We start from the raw sequence: 18,703 nt of genomic DNA, 5'->3' as shown, positions 1-18,703 counted from the left end.
ATGTAGCTTGGATGGCCGAACATAAATACCACATTTTGCTCTTCAGTAAAACTACTATCCTCTTAACAAATTCTTTGCCTTACAAAATAATGTCCCAAAATATAGATGAAACATTTAAATCACCCATCTGGGAGTGTTTTTGTAGCAATGTATAGTTTTGCTTTTTTTTAATTATATTGTTCTGATTTTCAGACTTTTAACCATGCCCCAAAGTATCAGATGTAAACTCAAGTTTACAGACTATTTCTTGCCCCTTTTTGTGTAATGGATCTTTTCATATGCAGGTGAGCGTCTACTCTTTTTGCTTTCCCAGGCCCTTTCAGTGGGTGTCCCAGCTGAACCTCTTTAACAGTGCTAAACTGTGAGCTTCTAATTAAGTTTTTCAAAGGTTTTATTCTGGATGTTCCCTGCGAACATAGCTTGTTCGTGTTTGCCGCGGCGGGGGCGAACATATGCGATGTTCGATCCTCCCCTATTTGTCATCATTGAGTAAACTTTGACCCTGTACCTCACAGTCAGCAGACACATTCCAGCCAATCAGCGGCAGACCCTCCCTCCCAGACCCTCCCACCTCCTGGACAGCATCCATTTTAGATTCATTCAGAAGCTGTATTCTTAGTGAGAGGAGGGACAGTGTAGCTGATGCTGATTTAATAGGGAAATCGATAGCTAGGCTAGTGTATTCAGTGTCCACTACAGTCCTGAAGGACTCATCTGATCTCATCTCCTTTAAGGACAGCACCCCAAAAAGCCCTTTTTAGGGCTAGAACATCAGTCTGCTTTTTTTTTTTTTTTCCTGTGTAATCTAATTGCAGTTGCCTGCCTGCCAGCGTGTGTGTCAGGCTCACAGCGTATACTGTACCCACTTGCCCAGTGCCACCACTCATATCTGGTGTAACAGTAGTGTACATTTAAAAAAAAACAACACTTTTTTGACAGTGAAATAATAGCAGAGAGCTGCCAGTACCCAAGATGGCCGCCAATAAGGCAAATGGGGAGGGTTAGAGAGCTGTTTTGGTGGGGATCAGGGAGGTTGGGGGCTAAGGGATGATGCTACACAACAGCATATGTAAATATGCTATAAAAAAATAAAATTTAAAAACCTTTTATTTTAGTACTGGCAGACTTTCTGCCAGTACTTAAGATGGCGGGGACAATTGTGGGGTGGGGGAGGGAAGGGAGCTGTTTGGGAGGGATCAGGGGGTCTGATGTGTCAGGTGGGAGGCTGATCTCTACACTAAAGCTAAAATTAACCCTGCAAGCTCCCTACAAACTATCTAATTAACCCCTTCAATGCTAGCCATAATACACGTGTGATGCGCAGCAGCATTTTAGCGGCCTTCTAATTACCAAAAAGCAACGCCAAAGTCATATATGTCTGCTATTTCTAAACAAAGGGGATCCCAGAGAAGCATTTACAACCATTTGTGCCATAATTGCACAAGCTGTTTGCAAATAATTTCAGTGAGAAACCTAAAATTGCGAAAAAATGTAAGTTTTTTTTAAATTTGATCGCATTTGGCGATGAAATGGTGGCATTAAATATACAAAAATGGGCCTAGATCAATACTTTGGGTTGTCTACTACACTACACTTAAGCTAAAATTAACTCTACAAGCTCCATACATGCTCCCTAATTAACCCCTTCACTGCTGGGCATAAAACACATGTGGTGCGCAGTGGCATTTAGCAGCCTTCTAATTACCAAAAAGCAACGCCAAAGCCATATAAGTCTGCTATTTCTGAACAAAGGGCATCCCAGAGAAGCATTTACAACCATCCTATATAATAAATGTCCAAGTATGTTTGTCAGATGCAGTCATGCGCAGTAGAGACTGCACGTAACAAACATACCTGGCCGTTTGGATCCTGACACTCAGCACTCAGCACAGAGCAAGGCTGAAGCGGAGTGTCAGGGAGCGTGGCCCACGGGAGCGTCACGATGGGGGCATGGCCGGTAGTCTCGAGGGGCATGGCCGGGCGTCGCAAGGGGCGTTATCGGGGCGTGGCTGGACGGGTGTCGTCTCGATGGGGCGTGGCCGGGCGGGGTTTCTGCGATGGGGGCGTGGCCAGAGAGGCAAAGGCCAGAGAGGGAGCAGGAGAGGGGGGAGAAGGGCCAAAGAGGGGGGGAAAACCAAAGGGGGGGAGAGCCAAAGAGGGGGGAGAGAGAGAGCCAAAGAGGAAAGAGAGCCAAAGAGGAGAGAGAGCCAAAGAGGAGAGAGAGCCAAAGAGGAAAGAGAGCCAAAAGGGGGGGAGGAGCCAAAGGGGGGGAGAGAGACAAAGGGGTGGAGACAAAGGGGGGGGAGAGAGAGCCAAAGAGGAAAGAGAGCCAAAGAGGAGAGAGAGCCAAAGAGGAGAGAGAGCAAAAGAGGAGAGAGAGCCAAAGAGGGGGGAGAGAGAGCCAAAGAGGGGGGGAGAGAGCCAAAGAGGGGGAGAGAACAAAAGAGGGGGGAGAGAGAGCAAAAGAAAGGAGGGAGAGAGCCAAAGAGGGGAGAGAGAGAGCAAAAGAGGGGAGAGAGAGAGCAAAAGAGGGGAGAGAGAGAGCAAAGGAGAGGGGGGAGAGAAATCAAAAGAGAGGGGGGAGAGAAAGCAAAAGAGAGGGGGGGAAGAGAGAGCAAAAGAGAGGGGGGAAGAGAGAGCAAAAGATAGGGGGGGGGGAGAGCAAGGGGTGGGACTGCTGTACTGCAAAAAATGGCCTGTGTACACGGGCTTTAGTACTAGTTTATGCCATAATTGCATAAGTTGTTTGTAAATAATTTCTGTGAGAAACCTAAAGTTTGTGAAAAAGTGAACACATTTTTTTTATTTGATCGCATTTGGCGGTGAAATGGTGGCATGAAATATACCAAAATGGGCCTAGATCAATACTTTGGGATTTCTTCTAAAAAAATATATACATGTCAAGGGATATTCAGGTATTCCTGACAGATATCAGGGTTCCAATGTAACTAGCGCTCATTTTGGAAAAAAGTGGTTTTGAAATAGCAAAGTGCTTCTTGTATTTATTTCCATATAACTTGCAAAAAAAGCAAAGAACATGTTAACATTGGGTATTTCTAAACTCAGGACAAAATTTAGAAACTATTTAGCATGGTTGTTTTTTGGTGGTTGTAGATGTGTAACAGATTTTGGGGGTCAAAGTTAGAAAAAGTGTGTTTTTTTCCATTTTTCCTCATATTTTATATTTTTAATAATAAATTATAAGATATGATGAAAATAATGGTATCTTTAGAAAGTCCATTTAGTGGCGAGAAAAACGATATATAATATGTGTGGGTACAGTGAATGAGTAAGAGGAAAATTACAGCTAAACACAAACACAGCAGAAATGTAAAAATAGCCCTGGTCCTTAAGGAAAAGAAATTGAAAAATGGCCTTGGTCCTTAAGGGGTTAAAAAAAAAACTAGAAATTTGACTGTGAAATAATAGCAGTCAGTTTCCTTCAAGCGTGTGCGTTTCAGGGCCTGCCAGGGCACAGTGTCACACCAGTGCAACTCATATCTGGTGTAACAGTAGTGTACATTAACCCCTTAATGACCGAGGATGTGCAGGGTACGTCCTCTTAAAAAAGTCACTTAACGACCAAGGACGTACCCTGCGCGTCCTCGGTTTGGAAAGCAGCTGGAAGCGATCCTGATCACTTCCAGCTGTTTTCCGGTTATTGCAGGATGCCTCGATATTGAGGCATCCTGCAATAACATTTTTTACCCCTCCGGTGCAGAGAGAGCCACTCTGTGGCCCTCTCTGCACCGGACATCGATGGCCGCATTCGTTGGTGGGTGGGAGCTGAAGTGTGAGGTGGGTGGGCGGCCATCGATGGCTTCTTAGTCAGAGAGAGGGGCGGGATCGGGGGCGGGATCGCCGGGGGCGCGCACAGGGGCGCGCGCGTGCACTGGGGGTGGCGGGAGGGCGCGTGCACGGGGCGGGAGCGGGTGGGAACCGCTATACTACAGAAAAAAGTTACAAGTAAATTGTGAAAAAAATTAAAATAAACTTATTTTTTTAAAAGCATCTAAGGGATCAGGAAGGGGGTGGGGGGTTGGTATTGGGGGGGGGGGAAGCTACACTACAGAAAAGGGACATTTTTTTAAATTATAACAGCATATTTTTCACTAAAATGGGTACTGGCAGACAGCTGCCAATACCCAAGATGGCGCACATTAAGTCAGAGGGGGAGGGTTAGAGAGCTGTTTGGTGGGGGATCAGTGAGGTTGGGGGCTAAGGGGGATCCTACACATAAGCATATGTAAATATGCTAAAAAAAATGCACAAAAAAGCCAAAATTTTCCTTTTATTTTAGTACTGGCAGAGTTTCTGCCAGTACTTAAGATGGCGGGGACATTTGTGGGGTAGGGGAGGGAAGAGAGATGTTTGGGAGGGATCAGGGGGTCTGATGTTTCAGGTGGGAGGCTGATCTCTACACTAAAGCTAAAATTAACCCTGCAAGCTCCCTACAAGCTACCTAATTAACCCCTTCACTGCTAGCGTAATACACATGTGATGCGCAGCGCCATTTAGCAGCATTCTAATTACCAAAAAGCAACGCCAAAGTCATATATGTCTGCTATTTCTGAACAAAGGGGATCCCAGAGAAGCATTTACAACCATTTGTGCCATAATTGCACAAGCTGTTTGTAAATGATTTCAGTGAGAAACCTAAAATTGTGAAAAATTTAACGTTTTTTTTAATTTGATCGCATTTGGCGGTGAAATGGTGGCATGAAATATACCAAAATGGGCCTAGATCAATACTTGGGGTTGTCTACTACACTACACTAAAGCTAAAAATACCCCAAAAAGCTCCTTACATGCTTCCTAATTAACCCCTTCACTGCTGGGCATAATACACGTGTGGTGCGCAGTAGCATTTAGCGGCCTTCTAATTACCAAAAAGCAATGCCAAAGCCATATATGTCTGCTATTTCTGAACAAAGGGGATCCCAGAGAAGAATTTACAACCATTTATGCCATAATTGCACAAGCAGTTTGTAAATAATTTCAGTGAGAAACTGAAAGTTTGTGAAAAAATTTGTGAAAAAGTGAACGATTTTTTGTATTTGATCGCATTTGGAGGTGAAATGGTGGCATGAAATATACCAAAATTGGCCTAGAACAATACTTTGGGATGTCTTCTAAAAAAAAAATATATACATGTCAATGGATATTCAGGGATTCCTGAAAGATATCAGTGTCCCAATGTAACTAGCGCTAATTTTGAAAAAAAAATGGTTTGAAAATAGCAAAGTGCTACTTGTATTTATGGCCCTATAAGTTACAAAAAAACCAAAGAAGATGTAAACATTGGGTATTTCTAAACTCAGGACAAAATTTAGAAACTATTTAGCATGGGTGTTTTTTGGTGGTTGTAGATATGTAACAGATTTTGGGGTTCAAAGTTAGAAAAAGTGTGTTTTTTTTCCATTTTTCCTCATATTTTATAAATTATTTTATAGTAAATGATAAGATATGATGAAAATAATGGTATTTTTAGAAAGTCCATTTAATGGCGAGAAAAACGGTATATAATATGTGTGGGTACAGTAAATGAGTAAGAGGAAAATTTCAGCTAAACACAAACACCGCAGAAATGTAAAAATAGCCTTGGTCCCAAACGGACAGAAAATGGAAAAGTGCTCTGGTCACTAAGGGGTTAAAAAAAAATACAATTTTGACTGTAATAGATTGAATAGCAGTTAGTTGTCTGCAAGCGTGTGTGTCAGGCCTACAGCGTCTACTCTGTATGGCATAGCGAAAGGTCAACTTATGAGGGCAAAACGTAATTGCTCTGACACCAAAGAAGGTGAGAAACAGATGATGGAAGTTAAAAAGCGCCTCCTACAGAGAGGCTATCCAAAAAAGGTGGTCAATAGGGCCCAGAGAGAAGTTGGGAATCTGAACAGACAAGATCTTTTGAAAGAAAAGGATCGGAAAACTAAGGACCCAATGAAAGGGGTAACCTTTGTGACAGACTACAGTGACCAGTATGAAGAGGTCTGTAATATTGTAAAACATCATTTTAATATGCTGGTGGCAGATGACAGACTAATACAATGCGTGAGGGGAGGACTTAGATGTTCCTATAGACGAAATAAAACTCTAGGAAATATCTTGTCTCCAACTGTCCTACCAAAATCCACTTCACAAGGAAGTGCTTGGTTAACTAGCAAAGGGTCCTACAGATGTGGTAGTTCTAGATGTGGGGCATGTGAATATCTGACTGTGTCAGAACAATTTTGCTCCACTGTGACTGGTATCTCTTATGATATAAACTTCTGCCTAAATTGTACATCTACCTTTGTGATCTATTGCATTACCTGCACTAGATGTGGAAAACAATACATTGGGCTCACCACTAGGGACATCAGAAGTAGGATTAGAAAGCACCTGTCCACCATTAGAGTGGGCAAGGCTACTACTCCTATAGTACATCACTTCGCACAAATCCACGAACAAGATCTGACTTGCTTCTCTTGGCAACCTATTGATATGGTACCTAGACCGAGAAGAGGGGGTGATCGTGAAGTAGCACTCTCTAAAAGAGAGATGCTGTGGATTTTTAAGATGGAAACCAGAGTCCCAAAAGGATTAAACTCTGAGTTTGATCTTATAAATTACTGGGAATAGAATTGAATGTATTATTCCTTGTTATGCCTACAATTATATTCCTCAAGATTATTCTTACTGCTATCTATACAAAACAAACAATCATCTAAAACATTACACTTATTTGTATATATGTACATATTACAGTTTCGATCTAGAGATATAATCAATAATTATTCCATCTCTTAGAATATAGGTCTTCTTAGTTTTTCCAAATAATATGTAATTCTACGGACTAAGAAAATAGGGGATTGTGTCTCTATATTTGTATATTTCATACATCATTGCATAGAGGTAATTTTTCAACTTATTTTGTTTTTGTGTTTTGTTTTTTTATCACAGAGAGTGGGTCTAAACTATTAAGCGTTATACATGAACGCATAGTTGTGAAATGGGTTATCAGAAGCCTGAAAAAGTGGCCCTTACTCTCATGTATGTGATACAATCACAAATTCAGAAAATAAGCATTTTTGAAAGTTAAATAACTCTTTGCTATTTGTTAGACCTTTAAATCATAATTTATATCATGTTGATTGTAGACCATGGTTTTTGTTAAAGAATGCCCAGGTTAAACAAATACATTGCAGATAATAGTATTTAAATATGGTATAATTTTTCATTTATTTGTTAATACCGGGAAAGAAAAATATATATATGTACAAAAAATGGACTCATGACCTCTTGTTGCTCTGTCATCTTTTGTTCACAACCAGTATATATGGGGTTAAAATAAACTCAGGGCGTGTTGTTTCTCAATATGTTTTTAGCCAATGAGGTTGTTCTTACTTATGTACATAAGGAACACCTGTGGCTGGCTTTAGTATGCTATGATTACGGCTATGCCGAAACGCGTAAGCCTGCCAGCCAGAGGTGCCCCATATTGTCTCTTTTGACACTGTGTTGTCCTACTTTATTTTAAATATACCAAATAAAGGTTATATTTTATTTTATACTAGCGCTCTCACTTGTTTTCTTTGGTGGACTTTATACTCTGCCAACTTCTGCCAGTGCACAGTGCCACTGATAGCTGTTGTCACAGTAGCTTGCACGCATAGTACCACTAATCGAAAAAAAAAATGACAGGCAGAGGCAGGCCACCCCGCAGGGGCCGTCGTGGTCGTGGTGCTGTGATTCCCGTTGGCCCTAGAATAATGCCCAGTGTTTAGAGGCCATGTACCCTGAACTCGAAAAGTTCTGAGGACATAGTTGACTGGCTAACACAGGACACCCAATCTTCTACAGCTTCCGCTCGGAACCTTGATGCACCATCCTCCTCCAGCATAGCTTCGGGCACCTCTCAAGTTACCACTCGCCCGCCTGCCGCCACCACCAAAACTAGCACCACAGCCGCTTCACTTGATCTGTCAGAGGAGTTATTTACACATCAGTTGGAAGAAATGAGTGATGCACAACTATTATTGCCAGAGGATATAGATAACAGGGATATGTCTCAGTCAGGCAGCATTACACACATGGACGTACGGTGTGATGATGATGATGATGTTGTACCTGCTGCGGGAGTTTGGTCTGTCACTGTGAAGCGGGCATAACCCTTACACTACCTGATCGATACAACATCATACCTGATGTTTTAAAGCATGTTATTCCAAACAATTTAGGAATGTTAGGTGAGTTATGCCCTTTATGGATTAAAACCAGACTCTGCATCAACTATGTAATTTTCCATGGGAGTTTTGCCATGGATCCCCCTCCAGCATGCCACAGTCCAGGTGTTAGTCCCCTTGAAACAACTTTTCCATCACTATTGTGGCCAGAAAGAGTCCCTGTGGGTTTTAAAATTCGCCTGCCTATTGAAGTCTATGGTGGTTCGCCTGATTTGCCCGTTCGCGAACATTTGTGGAAGTTCGCGTTCACCGTTCGCGAACCCACATTTTTATGTTCGCAACATCACTATCAATAACACATTTTTGAGACAAAATCCATTGACTTGTACTCTGCTTAGAATTTTTTTAAACAAAAGTTTAATCCATCTGAGTAACCTCACAGACACACCAAACTTGTCTTGTTTTTTGGGGAAGTAATGTTTTAAACTTTAGTCGTATTAACAGCAAAAGCATTTGGTGATTGCGATAACTGGAATCACACACTGACAATACAAGATGAAGTTTAGAAATTATCTACTGGAAACAAGCACAACATTGTAACCAAGCCCTATATCTAAACTGTTCTCAATCCGTTTATACAAAACCTGATTCCATAGTGTCCTCTAAAGTTCACAAACATGTAATACTTTTAAAGAGACATTCTAGACACAATACTTTATTATTTATTGTCACATACCAATAAGCATCTTGAAACAGGTTCCACATCTATAAGCTTGTAAGAAATGCATGAAACTTTTAAATAATCATTTGTTAGCAGCCAAAAATGGCCATCAAGCTCCGCCCACAGTTTTCTTCTTGTCCAGTTAGCTGTTTTCTTGCATGACAGTTTAGTAGTGCATGTCTAATATTTTTCAGTTAGCTATTTCAAATTACATATGCACACATCAGCATGTGAGAGAAGGAAACTTAACATACCAAAATATACATGCAATAGGTGTGCCAAGCTTAGTGGCACGCTTTTTCATGTACTTCTTACAAGCTTATAGATATCTGGGACCAGTTGCAGGATGCTTCACTGGTATGTAACAATAAGTAATTCCAATTATGTATTGGGTATAGACTGTTCCTTTAAGATAAAACTGTGTGGTACTCTGTGAAAAACTTTTTTTTTGTAAATCATTTGTAACAATTAGCTCAGGCAAATTCCTATCCCAGCAGAAACTCTCAAATTATGAGGAAAAACTTTAAGAAATGTGTGTTCCTTTCTCAACACACTTGCTCTTCCCCAACATTCCTACAAATCAATTTTCTTAATCTATTAAAAATCATTTTAGTGATAATTTATAACCAATATTTAACAATAATAATAAAAAATCTTTCTTGAGCCTCATAAAAAATGCCAAAACCCCCCAACAAAACAAAACAAAAACAGCGACAACCTTTCTCATTCTATGTAGCCTTCCTACATACTTAAAACACATCCTTCCCCTTAATTATATTACAAATCTTACAATTCCAGATAGCTTTCTTTTAAGTCATACTCAATCACTTTCTTAAACACATTTCTCTGCCAACTCATTTCGTCCAAAGCTCCTTTCTTTGTTAACATTTACATACACCATGTCATCAATAACTTCTTGAAGCTAGATCTACATACAATTCAAGTTTTAATATATGTTTTTAATAAATATCCATTTATTTTTTTATTCAGAGTATTGCCGGATGAATACTAGGTACCTGGCAGTATAAAACCAGGTGTGCATCATCCCTAGAGCTAGAATGTAAAGTGTGAGTAACTCGGCTTGGCGGTGCTAATATACTCTTTTGCACTCAAGCTATATTACACTATATATTTTTTCGGTGCTCTGACAAAATGCAGACGGACATTTGGCAGACAGCCTTCTGTCAGACGGACATTTGGCAGACGGACAGAATGCCGAAGAATGTTCCGATTTTGGCCAAGGGCAGATACGCTCCAGAGTGCTCTGTTCTAATCAGAGTCTCGGGCGCGGCAACTGCCTCTGGGAAACTTACCATGGGTCCCAGCCCGCACATCTTGTAATTCTCTGTCTGGGAAATTACCTATCTATTGAATCTATCTATTTATCTATCTATCTATCGAATCTATCTATCTATCTATCTATCTATCTATCTATCTATCTATCTATCTATCTATCTATCGAATCTATCAAATTTATGTATCGCATCTATTAATCTATCTATCTAATCTATGTATCTATCCATCAAATCTATCTATCTCGTGGCCGCTGGCCGGACTGTTATCTGACAGCCACTTGTGTGTCGGCCAAATGTCCGTCTGCTAAATGTCCGTCGGCTAAAATTCCGGCCACGATTTTTTCTCTTGTTTTTTAATGCAAGAAATCTCCAATTATATAAAAATTCTGCATCTGGTGCACCTACGAAGATTTGAGATACACATATATCCTTATATTGTTTTAAATATTATATTTTCCATCACTTTTTTAGATATTTTGTATTTTTTCACCAAAGTGAATTTTGTACTTTGATCACGACTTAGTAAACAGACTTGGAAGAAGCCCAGGAAAGAGAAAAATATAGCTTTGATGAAAGTAAGGTCTAAGTAACATATGAAATGTAGGAGTATAGTGTTGGAGCTTTTTTTCTCTGCAAAATATTAGCTTTATCCCCTTAAGGTCTTTGTATTGCATTTTCAATAGTGCAGTCTTGGGTACATCATGGTTGTTAAAGGGTTACAATCCCTTCTAAGAAGCTAATTGGACCACTGGACCTATAGTTTGGTAATACAGTAATAAAAAAGTACAAATGAGGTGGTTGTACATATAAGCGACAGAGGATTTTATGTTTATGCATCTACTAATAGAAGGCAGGAGTTGGATTTCATTAGTCAATTTAGGATTTTTGGGGGGCAGGATGTGCTATTCATGCTAGGGATTTCAATGATGTTTTAGAAGTTGGGGATTGATTGATACAGTAGGGAGTTTGGATGTCAGCAGTAAGATACTAAAATAAAGCTTTAACATTTTTCTTTAAGGGAACCTTCAAAGTTAAACACGCTGTGGGTAATAGATTAGGGATAATGGAGGCATTAACTCATATATTATTTTTTTCCCCAGGAATGGAAAAGTTCTGGGTTTGTAAATAAAAGAGTAATTGTGGATCACGCCTACAGAGTATGAGGGGGGATGTTGATATTTTGTGGACTTTGATAAAGGTCCATAAAAATTGAATGTAGATTTGTTAAAGAATGAGGGCATTAAAAAGTGGTTATATATTATATTTAAAGAGTTTAGGAAAAAGTATCTGTGAGTTATAGTTTGCTTATTGAATTTTATTGTGTGTTTGGAATATATTTGGGAGAATGTGTTTGGTATGTAGGAAAGACTTGCAAATAGATGTGTTTCTTTTTATAGTCAAAAAAGGCTGTGATTGTTATTTTGCATAAGAAGAGTAAAAAAGATGATTTAAAAAAATGGAAGGCATATTAGTTACATTTTGAGTACATACGTATTGCTAAAGTGATTGTTAATAAATTAACTTTAAAGGGACAAAAAACAAGTTTGGATAGGGACAAAATATAATAATACTAGTCCTAAAGCCCGTTCACACGGGCCATTTTCTGCAGTACAGCGGTCCCACCCCTTGCGCTCTCTCCCTCCCCCTCTCTTTTGCTCTCTCTCCCCCCTCTCTTTTGCTCTCTCTTTCTCTCTCTCTTTTGAGCTTTCTCTCTCCCCCCTCTCTTTTGCGCTCTCTCTCTCTCCCCCTCTCTTATGTGCTCTCTCTCCCCCCTCTCTTTTGAGCTCTCTCTCTCGCCCTCTCTTTTGCACTCTCTCTCCCCCTCTTTCTTTTGTGCTCTCTCTCCCCCTCTCTTTTGCACTCTATCTCCCCCTCTCTTTTGCGCTCTCTCACCCCCTCTCTTTTGCGCTCTCTCTCCCCCTCTCTTTTGCGCTCTCTCATCCCCTCTCTTTTGCGCTCTCTCTCCCCCCCTCTCTTTTGCACTCTCTCTCCCCCCTCTCTTTTGCGCTCTCTCTCCCCCTCTCTTTTGCGCTCTCTCTCAAACCCCTCTCTTTTGTGCTCTCTCCCCCTCTCTTTTGAGCTCTCTCTCCCCCCTCTCTTTTGCGCTCTCCCCCCTCTCTTTTGCGCTCTATCCCCCCTCTTTTGTGCTTTCTCTTCCCCCCTCTCTTTTGCGCTCTCTCTCCCCCCTCTCTTTTGTGCTTTCTCTCTCCCTCTCTTTTGCTGTCTCTCTCCCCTCTCTCTTTTGCTGTCTCTATCCCCCCTCTCTTTTGCTGTCTCTTTCCCCCCTCTCTTTGCTGTCTCTCTCCCCCTCTCTCTTTTGCTGTCTCTATCCCCCCACTCTTTTGCTGTCTCTCTCCCCCCTCTCTTTTGCTGTCTCTCTCCCCCTCTCTCTTTTGCTGTCTCTCTCCCCCTCTCTGTTTTGCTGTCTCTCTCTTCCCTTTCTCTTTTGCTGTCTCTCTCCCCCCTCTCTTTTGCTGTCTCTCTCTCCCCCTTTCTCTTTTGCTGTCTCTCTCCCCCATCTCTTTTGCTGTCTCTCTCCCCCTCTCTCTTTTGCTGTCTCTCTCCCCTTCTCTCTTTTGCTGTCTCTCTCCCCCTCTCTTTTGCACTCTCTCTCCCCCTCTTTCTTTTGCGCTCTCTCTCCTCCTCTCTTTTGTGCTCTCTCACCCCCTCTCTTTTGCGCTCTCTCTCCCCCTCTCTTTTGCGATCTCTCACCACCTCTGTTTTGCGCTCTCTCTCCCCCTCTCTCTTTTGTGCTCTCTCTCCCCCCCTTTCTTTTGCGCTTTATCTCCCCCTCTCTTTTGTGCTCTCTCTCCACCCCTCTCTTTTGCGCTCTCTCCCCCCTCTCTTTTGCGCTCTCTCTCCCCCTTCTCGTTTGCGCTCTTCCCCCCTCTCTTTTGCTGTCTCTCTCCCCCTCTCTCTTTTGCTGTCTCTATCCCCCCTCTCTTTTGCTGTCTCTTTCCCCCCTCTCTTTTGCTGTCTCTCTCCCCCTCTCTCTTTTGCAGTCTCTATCCCCCCTCTATTTTGCTATCTCTCTCCCCCTCTCTTTTGCTGTCTCTCTCCCCCTCTCTCTTTTGCTGTCTCTCTCCCCCTCTCTCTTTTGCTGTCTCTCTCCCCCCTCTCTTTTGCTGTCTCTCTCCCCCCTCTCTTTTGCTGTCTCTCTCCCCTTCTCTCTTTTGCTGTCTCTCTCCCCCCTGTCTTTTGCTGTCTCTCTCCCCCCTGTCTTTTGCTGTCTCTCTCCCACTCTCTATCTCTCTCCCCCTCTCTCCCCCCTCTCCTCTCTATCCCTCTCCCCTCTCTCTCTCTATCTCTCTCCCATCTTCCATCTATTGCGCGACCGCGCCCGGCCACGCCCCCTTCACGTAAGGCCACACCCCTTCAGTCCATTCACGCCCGGCCACGCCCCTTCATGCTGACCACGCCCTCACTCACTCCGGCCACGCCCACTTATGCCGCAGATCATCAGCTAGCTAGGGACTCAAAGGCCAGGTGTGTTTGTCCTCGTGCTGTCTCTACTGCTCATGACAGCTTCGGACAAACACACTTGGCCTTTTATAGAATAGGATGTACTTTAATTACTTTACCTGCAAATTTATACTGCAGTGCCTCGCTATTAACCCTCTCTTTTAAGTTCTTGAATTGTACAGCTATAACTCGCCCCATGCAATTCCTTCTATGGCTGCATCTATATCCACATTTGATTTAGTAGAATGCAGATTTTAACACTCATTATCTGCTGGAGCATGCCTAGAAGCAAATAAGCAACTCTGAACTCAGTTGAAATACAATGCCTGTGTTTCTGATGCTAAACACTGATAAGGGGGGAGGAGCAGACTACTCCAGACAGCAGGACTCTACTAATTTTTATTATTTTTGAAAATTATTTTAAAATACTTGCCATCAACTTTTAAACAATATTTTTATGGAAACTATTTTACTTAATTAGTCCTTTTATGAAATGCATAGATCGCAACATGTCTAATGGCACTTTAATAAAAATGATTGGTAAGATCAATGGTCAAGAGCAGGTGTGTGCTATATAAGGAATATCTATCTGAATGTTTAGGGCTCTTTTCACAAAGAGATGAATTGTAGGTGAATTAAAGGTGATTTGAAATCTTTTATTAACTATGCATTATTAAGGGCCAAACCCAGTGAATGTCTCCTGCAAGAAGATCTGGGCAGGCATATGACCTAGTACATATATATTTACAATTTGCTGCAATCGCTGTGCTACTTACCCCCTTCGCTTCACAAGGCTTTCATGCCGTGTCTGAGTATGAGGCTCCCATTTAAGCCTATGGAAGCACGCTCTCATGAGTGCAATGCTATCTGTAATGCCTGTGTTCACATTGCTGTCAACTTGTAAAACCAGTGCACATTAGTGTGTGCTGGTATTTATGAAGGCGATATTTACCGCTCCACTTGTAATCTGGCCCATTGTAGGGATAGGAATCTGCCTGTGGTGATTGGTGCAATTGATTTAGAAATCAGTTTTAATAGAGTAGCACATAATTTTATATACTGTTTAATGTTTTATTGTCTTGGGAATTTTTGTTTAGTGCTGGGGTGAAGTAATTTTGAGGTTGATCACAATCGTGCACCATTGTGTTTTTCCAGAGATCACAATCCCTACATTTTTTGCAGTTATTATCCTTAAAGCTAAAAATAGTTCCTTCCCAAAAACACAAAATCATTATCTGTATTTTTACTCTCCTAATTTCATAATCCAAAAATCAAATTTACACAATTAGCAAAAAGTTAAATTGTACACAAATCATTATCTGTGTTTTTACTCTCCCAATTTCATTATAAAAAAATCTAATTTACACAATTAGCAGCAATAAGCTAAACTGTGATTCCTTGGATTAAGTGATTAAATAACGTTTTAAAAGGCATGTGTGTTGATTGATAATTTTTATAGTATTTAGTGATGCTAATAGTTTAAATCTTATATCTTTTAAAATTACATTTAAAAAAATATTTTATCACCCACCCTCAATTTGCAGTGGGAGAATTTTAACCAAATATTAGTACATATTGATTTTTTGGAATGCAAACGATTCATTAGATTGGATTGATTCCTGTCTGTATTGATTTGTTAGTTCTTCTGACAGGAATATTAATTACTTGAATCTTGCCAGTAGCGGACCTTCTCAACAGAGGGCCCTGGTGCAGAATCCCCCCCATAGGTAATATAGTACTAATCAATAGTAATAATATACATGCTGCTCTATATAATGATTTTGTACTGTACTAATAAAAGGCATTCCTGCATTAGGATTGTACACATTCTGCACAAACCTATATATAGAATTTCTGCTATAAGACCCTCTCCCAGCAATTGGGCCCTTACCTGCTGCACCAATGGTAGTTCCGCCCCTGATCTTGCATTATAGGAGTCTAGGGGAGGGGATTAGTGCCTCCTGAGTGTGCATTTATTACCAAAACTTCTGATTTACCCCAATTAATTTATATTAGATATTAGATAATACTTTGAATGCAGAAAAATGTAAGACAAGGGATTATATACATTGTATCTCATTGAGCCAAATGTACTAAACGGAGTGCAGACAAGTTCCCTACTTGGGAACTTATTTGCTTGGCTAATTGGCAATGGGCAGTGGACACTGTACCCCCACTGCCTGGATGTATCATTACATAAACACTTGAGAGGTGTCTGTAATAACAAACAACATACAAAGAAGCACCCTATCAACCATAAATATATGATGTTATTATATGTTCTTGAGTTTTGTTATGCATAATTAAAAGTGTTAACACTTTAGGTCATGTTTCCAAAAGCGCAACATTTTGCAGCAATATTTTGGCTGTAGGTATGCTCCAAAACGATTTTGGCTTCATTTCTTTTGGCTAATAACACTTATAAATGAAGAGACTTTTATCTCAACTTTATTATATTTTACCTCACTGAGATAAGTTTAAATAAGTTCAATTATTATATGATATAATTAGATAATATAAATGAATGAAATCTTACCTTTAATGTAACTGTTAACACTGTACAATGATTTGGCAGCAACTTTGCCATAACATGTCACAAACCATTTGCTTGCTGTGTCATAAATTGTCACACTTTGTTTGTACAAAGGTGTACACGCAGATATCTGAATTGATTGTACTGATGTGTCAATGATTAAATATGCAACATCTGAAATGAAAATCAACTGGTTAGTTTACATTTCTTGTGTTTATATATGCAGACCATTTCTTCCTAAGAGTAAAACTTTATGTGGGTTATGAGCTCCATGCCTACTGTAAATACTGTACATACCCGCATGTGACTCATATGGACCATGCTAGGTCAACAAAATATTAAGTATAAGTGGGTAGCTTCTCACAGAACAAGTTATTTTCGATTTTTTTTCATTCCCAAGTGAACTGGCTTAATCACTTTCGGCTAGATTTAGAGTTTTGTCGGTAACGACCCGCGTAGCTAACGCTGGCTTTTTTCTGGCCGCACCTTTAAAATAACTCTGGTATTGAGAGTCCACAGAATGGCTGCGTTAGGCTCCAAAAAAGGAGCGTAGAGCATATTTAACGCAACTTCAACTCTCAATACCAGAGTTGCTTACGGAAGCGGCCAGCCTAAAAAACGTGCTCGTGCACGATTCCCCCATAGAAAACAATGGGGCTGTTTGAGCTGAAAAAAAACCTAACACCTGCAAAAAAGCCGCGTTCAGCTCCTAACGCAGCCCCATTGTTGTGTATGGGGAAATACTTCCTACGTCTGCACCTAACACCCTAACATGCACCCCGAGTCTAAACACACCTAACCTTACACTTATTAACCCCTATTCTGCCGCCCCCGCTATCGCTGACCCCTGCATATTATTTTTAACCCCTAATCTGCCGCTCCGTAAACCGCCGCTACTTACATTATCCCTATGTACCCCTAATCTGCTGCCCCTAACACCGCCGACCCCTATATTATATTTATTAACCCCTAATCTGCCCCCCACAACGTCGCCTCCACCCGCCTACACTTATTAACCCCTAATCTGCCGACTGGAGCTCACCGCTATTCTAATAAATGTATTAACCCCTAAAGCTAAATCTAACCCTAACACTAACACCCCCCTAAGTTAAATATAATTTTAATCTAACGAAATTAATTAATTCTTATTAAATAAATTATTCCTATTTAAAGCTAAATACTTACCTGTAAAATAAATCCTAATATAGCTACAATATAAATTATAATTATATTATAGCTATTTTAGGATTTATATTTATTTTACAGGTAACTTTGTATTTATTTTAACCAGGTACAATAGCTATTAAATAGTTAAGAACTATTTAATAGCTAAAATAGTTAAAATAATTACAAAATTACCTGTAAAATAAATCCTAACCTAAGTTACAATTAAACCTAACACTACACTATCAATAAATTAATTAAATAAAATACCAACAATTACCTACAATTAAACCTAACACTACACTATAAATAAATTATTTTAATACAATATCTACAAATAAATACAATGAAATAAACTAACTAAAGTACAAAAAATAAAAAAGAACTAAGTTACAAAAAATAAAAAAATATTTACAAACATTAGAAAAATATTACAACAATTTTAAACTAATTACACCTACTCTAAGCCCCCTAATAAAATAACAAAGACCCCCAAAATAAAAAAATGCCCTACCCTATTCTAAATTACTAAAGTTCAAAGCTCTTTTACCTTACCAGCCCTGAACAGTGCCCTTTGTGGGGCATGCCCCAAAGAATTCATCTATTTTGCCTGTAAAAAGAAACATACAATACCCCCCAACATTACAACCCACCACCCACATACCCCTAATCTAACCCAAACCCCCCTTAAATAAACCTAACACTAAGCCCCTGAAGATCTTCCTACCTTATCTTCACCCTGCCAGGTTCACCGATCCATCCTCGGAAGTCTTGATCCAAGCCTCGGAAGTGTTGATCCAAGCCCAAACGGGGGGCTGAAGAGTGACATCCATCCTCGGGCTGAAGTCTGGATCCAAGCGGCGACTGAAGAAATCCATCCTCGGGCTGAAGTCGGAAGTCCATCATCTGGATGAAGTCTTCTATCAAGCTGCATTTTCAATCTTCTTTCTTCTGGAGCGGATCCAAGATGGCGTCCCTCGAATTCCGATTGGCTGATAGGATTCTATCAGCCAATCGGAATTAAGGTAGGAATATTCTGATTGGCTGATGGAATCAGCCAATCAGAATCAAGTTCAATCCGATTGGCTGATCTAATCAGCCAATCAGATTGAGCTCGCATTCTATTGGCTGTTCCGATCAGCCAATAGAATGCAAGCTCAATCTGATTGGCTGATTGGATCAGCCAATCGGATTGAACTTGATTCTGATTCCATCAGCCAATCAGAATTTTCCTACCTTAATTCTGATTGGCTGATAGAATCCTATCAGCCAATCGGAATTCGAGGGACGCCATCTTGGGGTTAATAAATATAATAAAGGGGTCGGCGGTGTTAGGGGCAGCAGATTAGGGGTACATAAG

The 18,703-nt window shown here is 40.5% G+C and overlaps 1 protein-coding gene across 2 annotated transcripts in view; it reads right to left on the bottom strand.

Annotated features, from left to right (window-relative positions):
• The window catches only part of LOC128663450 (uncharacterized), a 130,565-nt gene that overhangs the window by 5,040 nt on the left and 106,822 nt on the right, over nt 1-18,703 (bottom strand). For both annotated transcript variants that reach the window (XM_053717779.1, XM_053717780.1), the window contains exon 6: nt 16,183-16,353. In XM_053717779.1, the coding sequence (XP_053573754.1) occupies nt 16,183-16,353 (171 nt within the window). The remainder of the gene's footprint in view (nt 1-16,182; nt 16,354-18,703) is intronic.

The sequence above is a fragment of the Bombina bombina genome, chromosome 6 (genome assembly GCF_027579735.1).
Source record: "Bombina bombina isolate aBomBom1 chromosome 6, aBomBom1.pri, whole genome shotgun sequence".
Lineage (NCBI taxonomy): Eukaryota > Metazoa > Chordata > Amphibia > Anura > Bombinatoridae > Bombina > Bombina bombina.
This window is presented reverse-complemented; position numbering and strand designations above follow the sequence as displayed.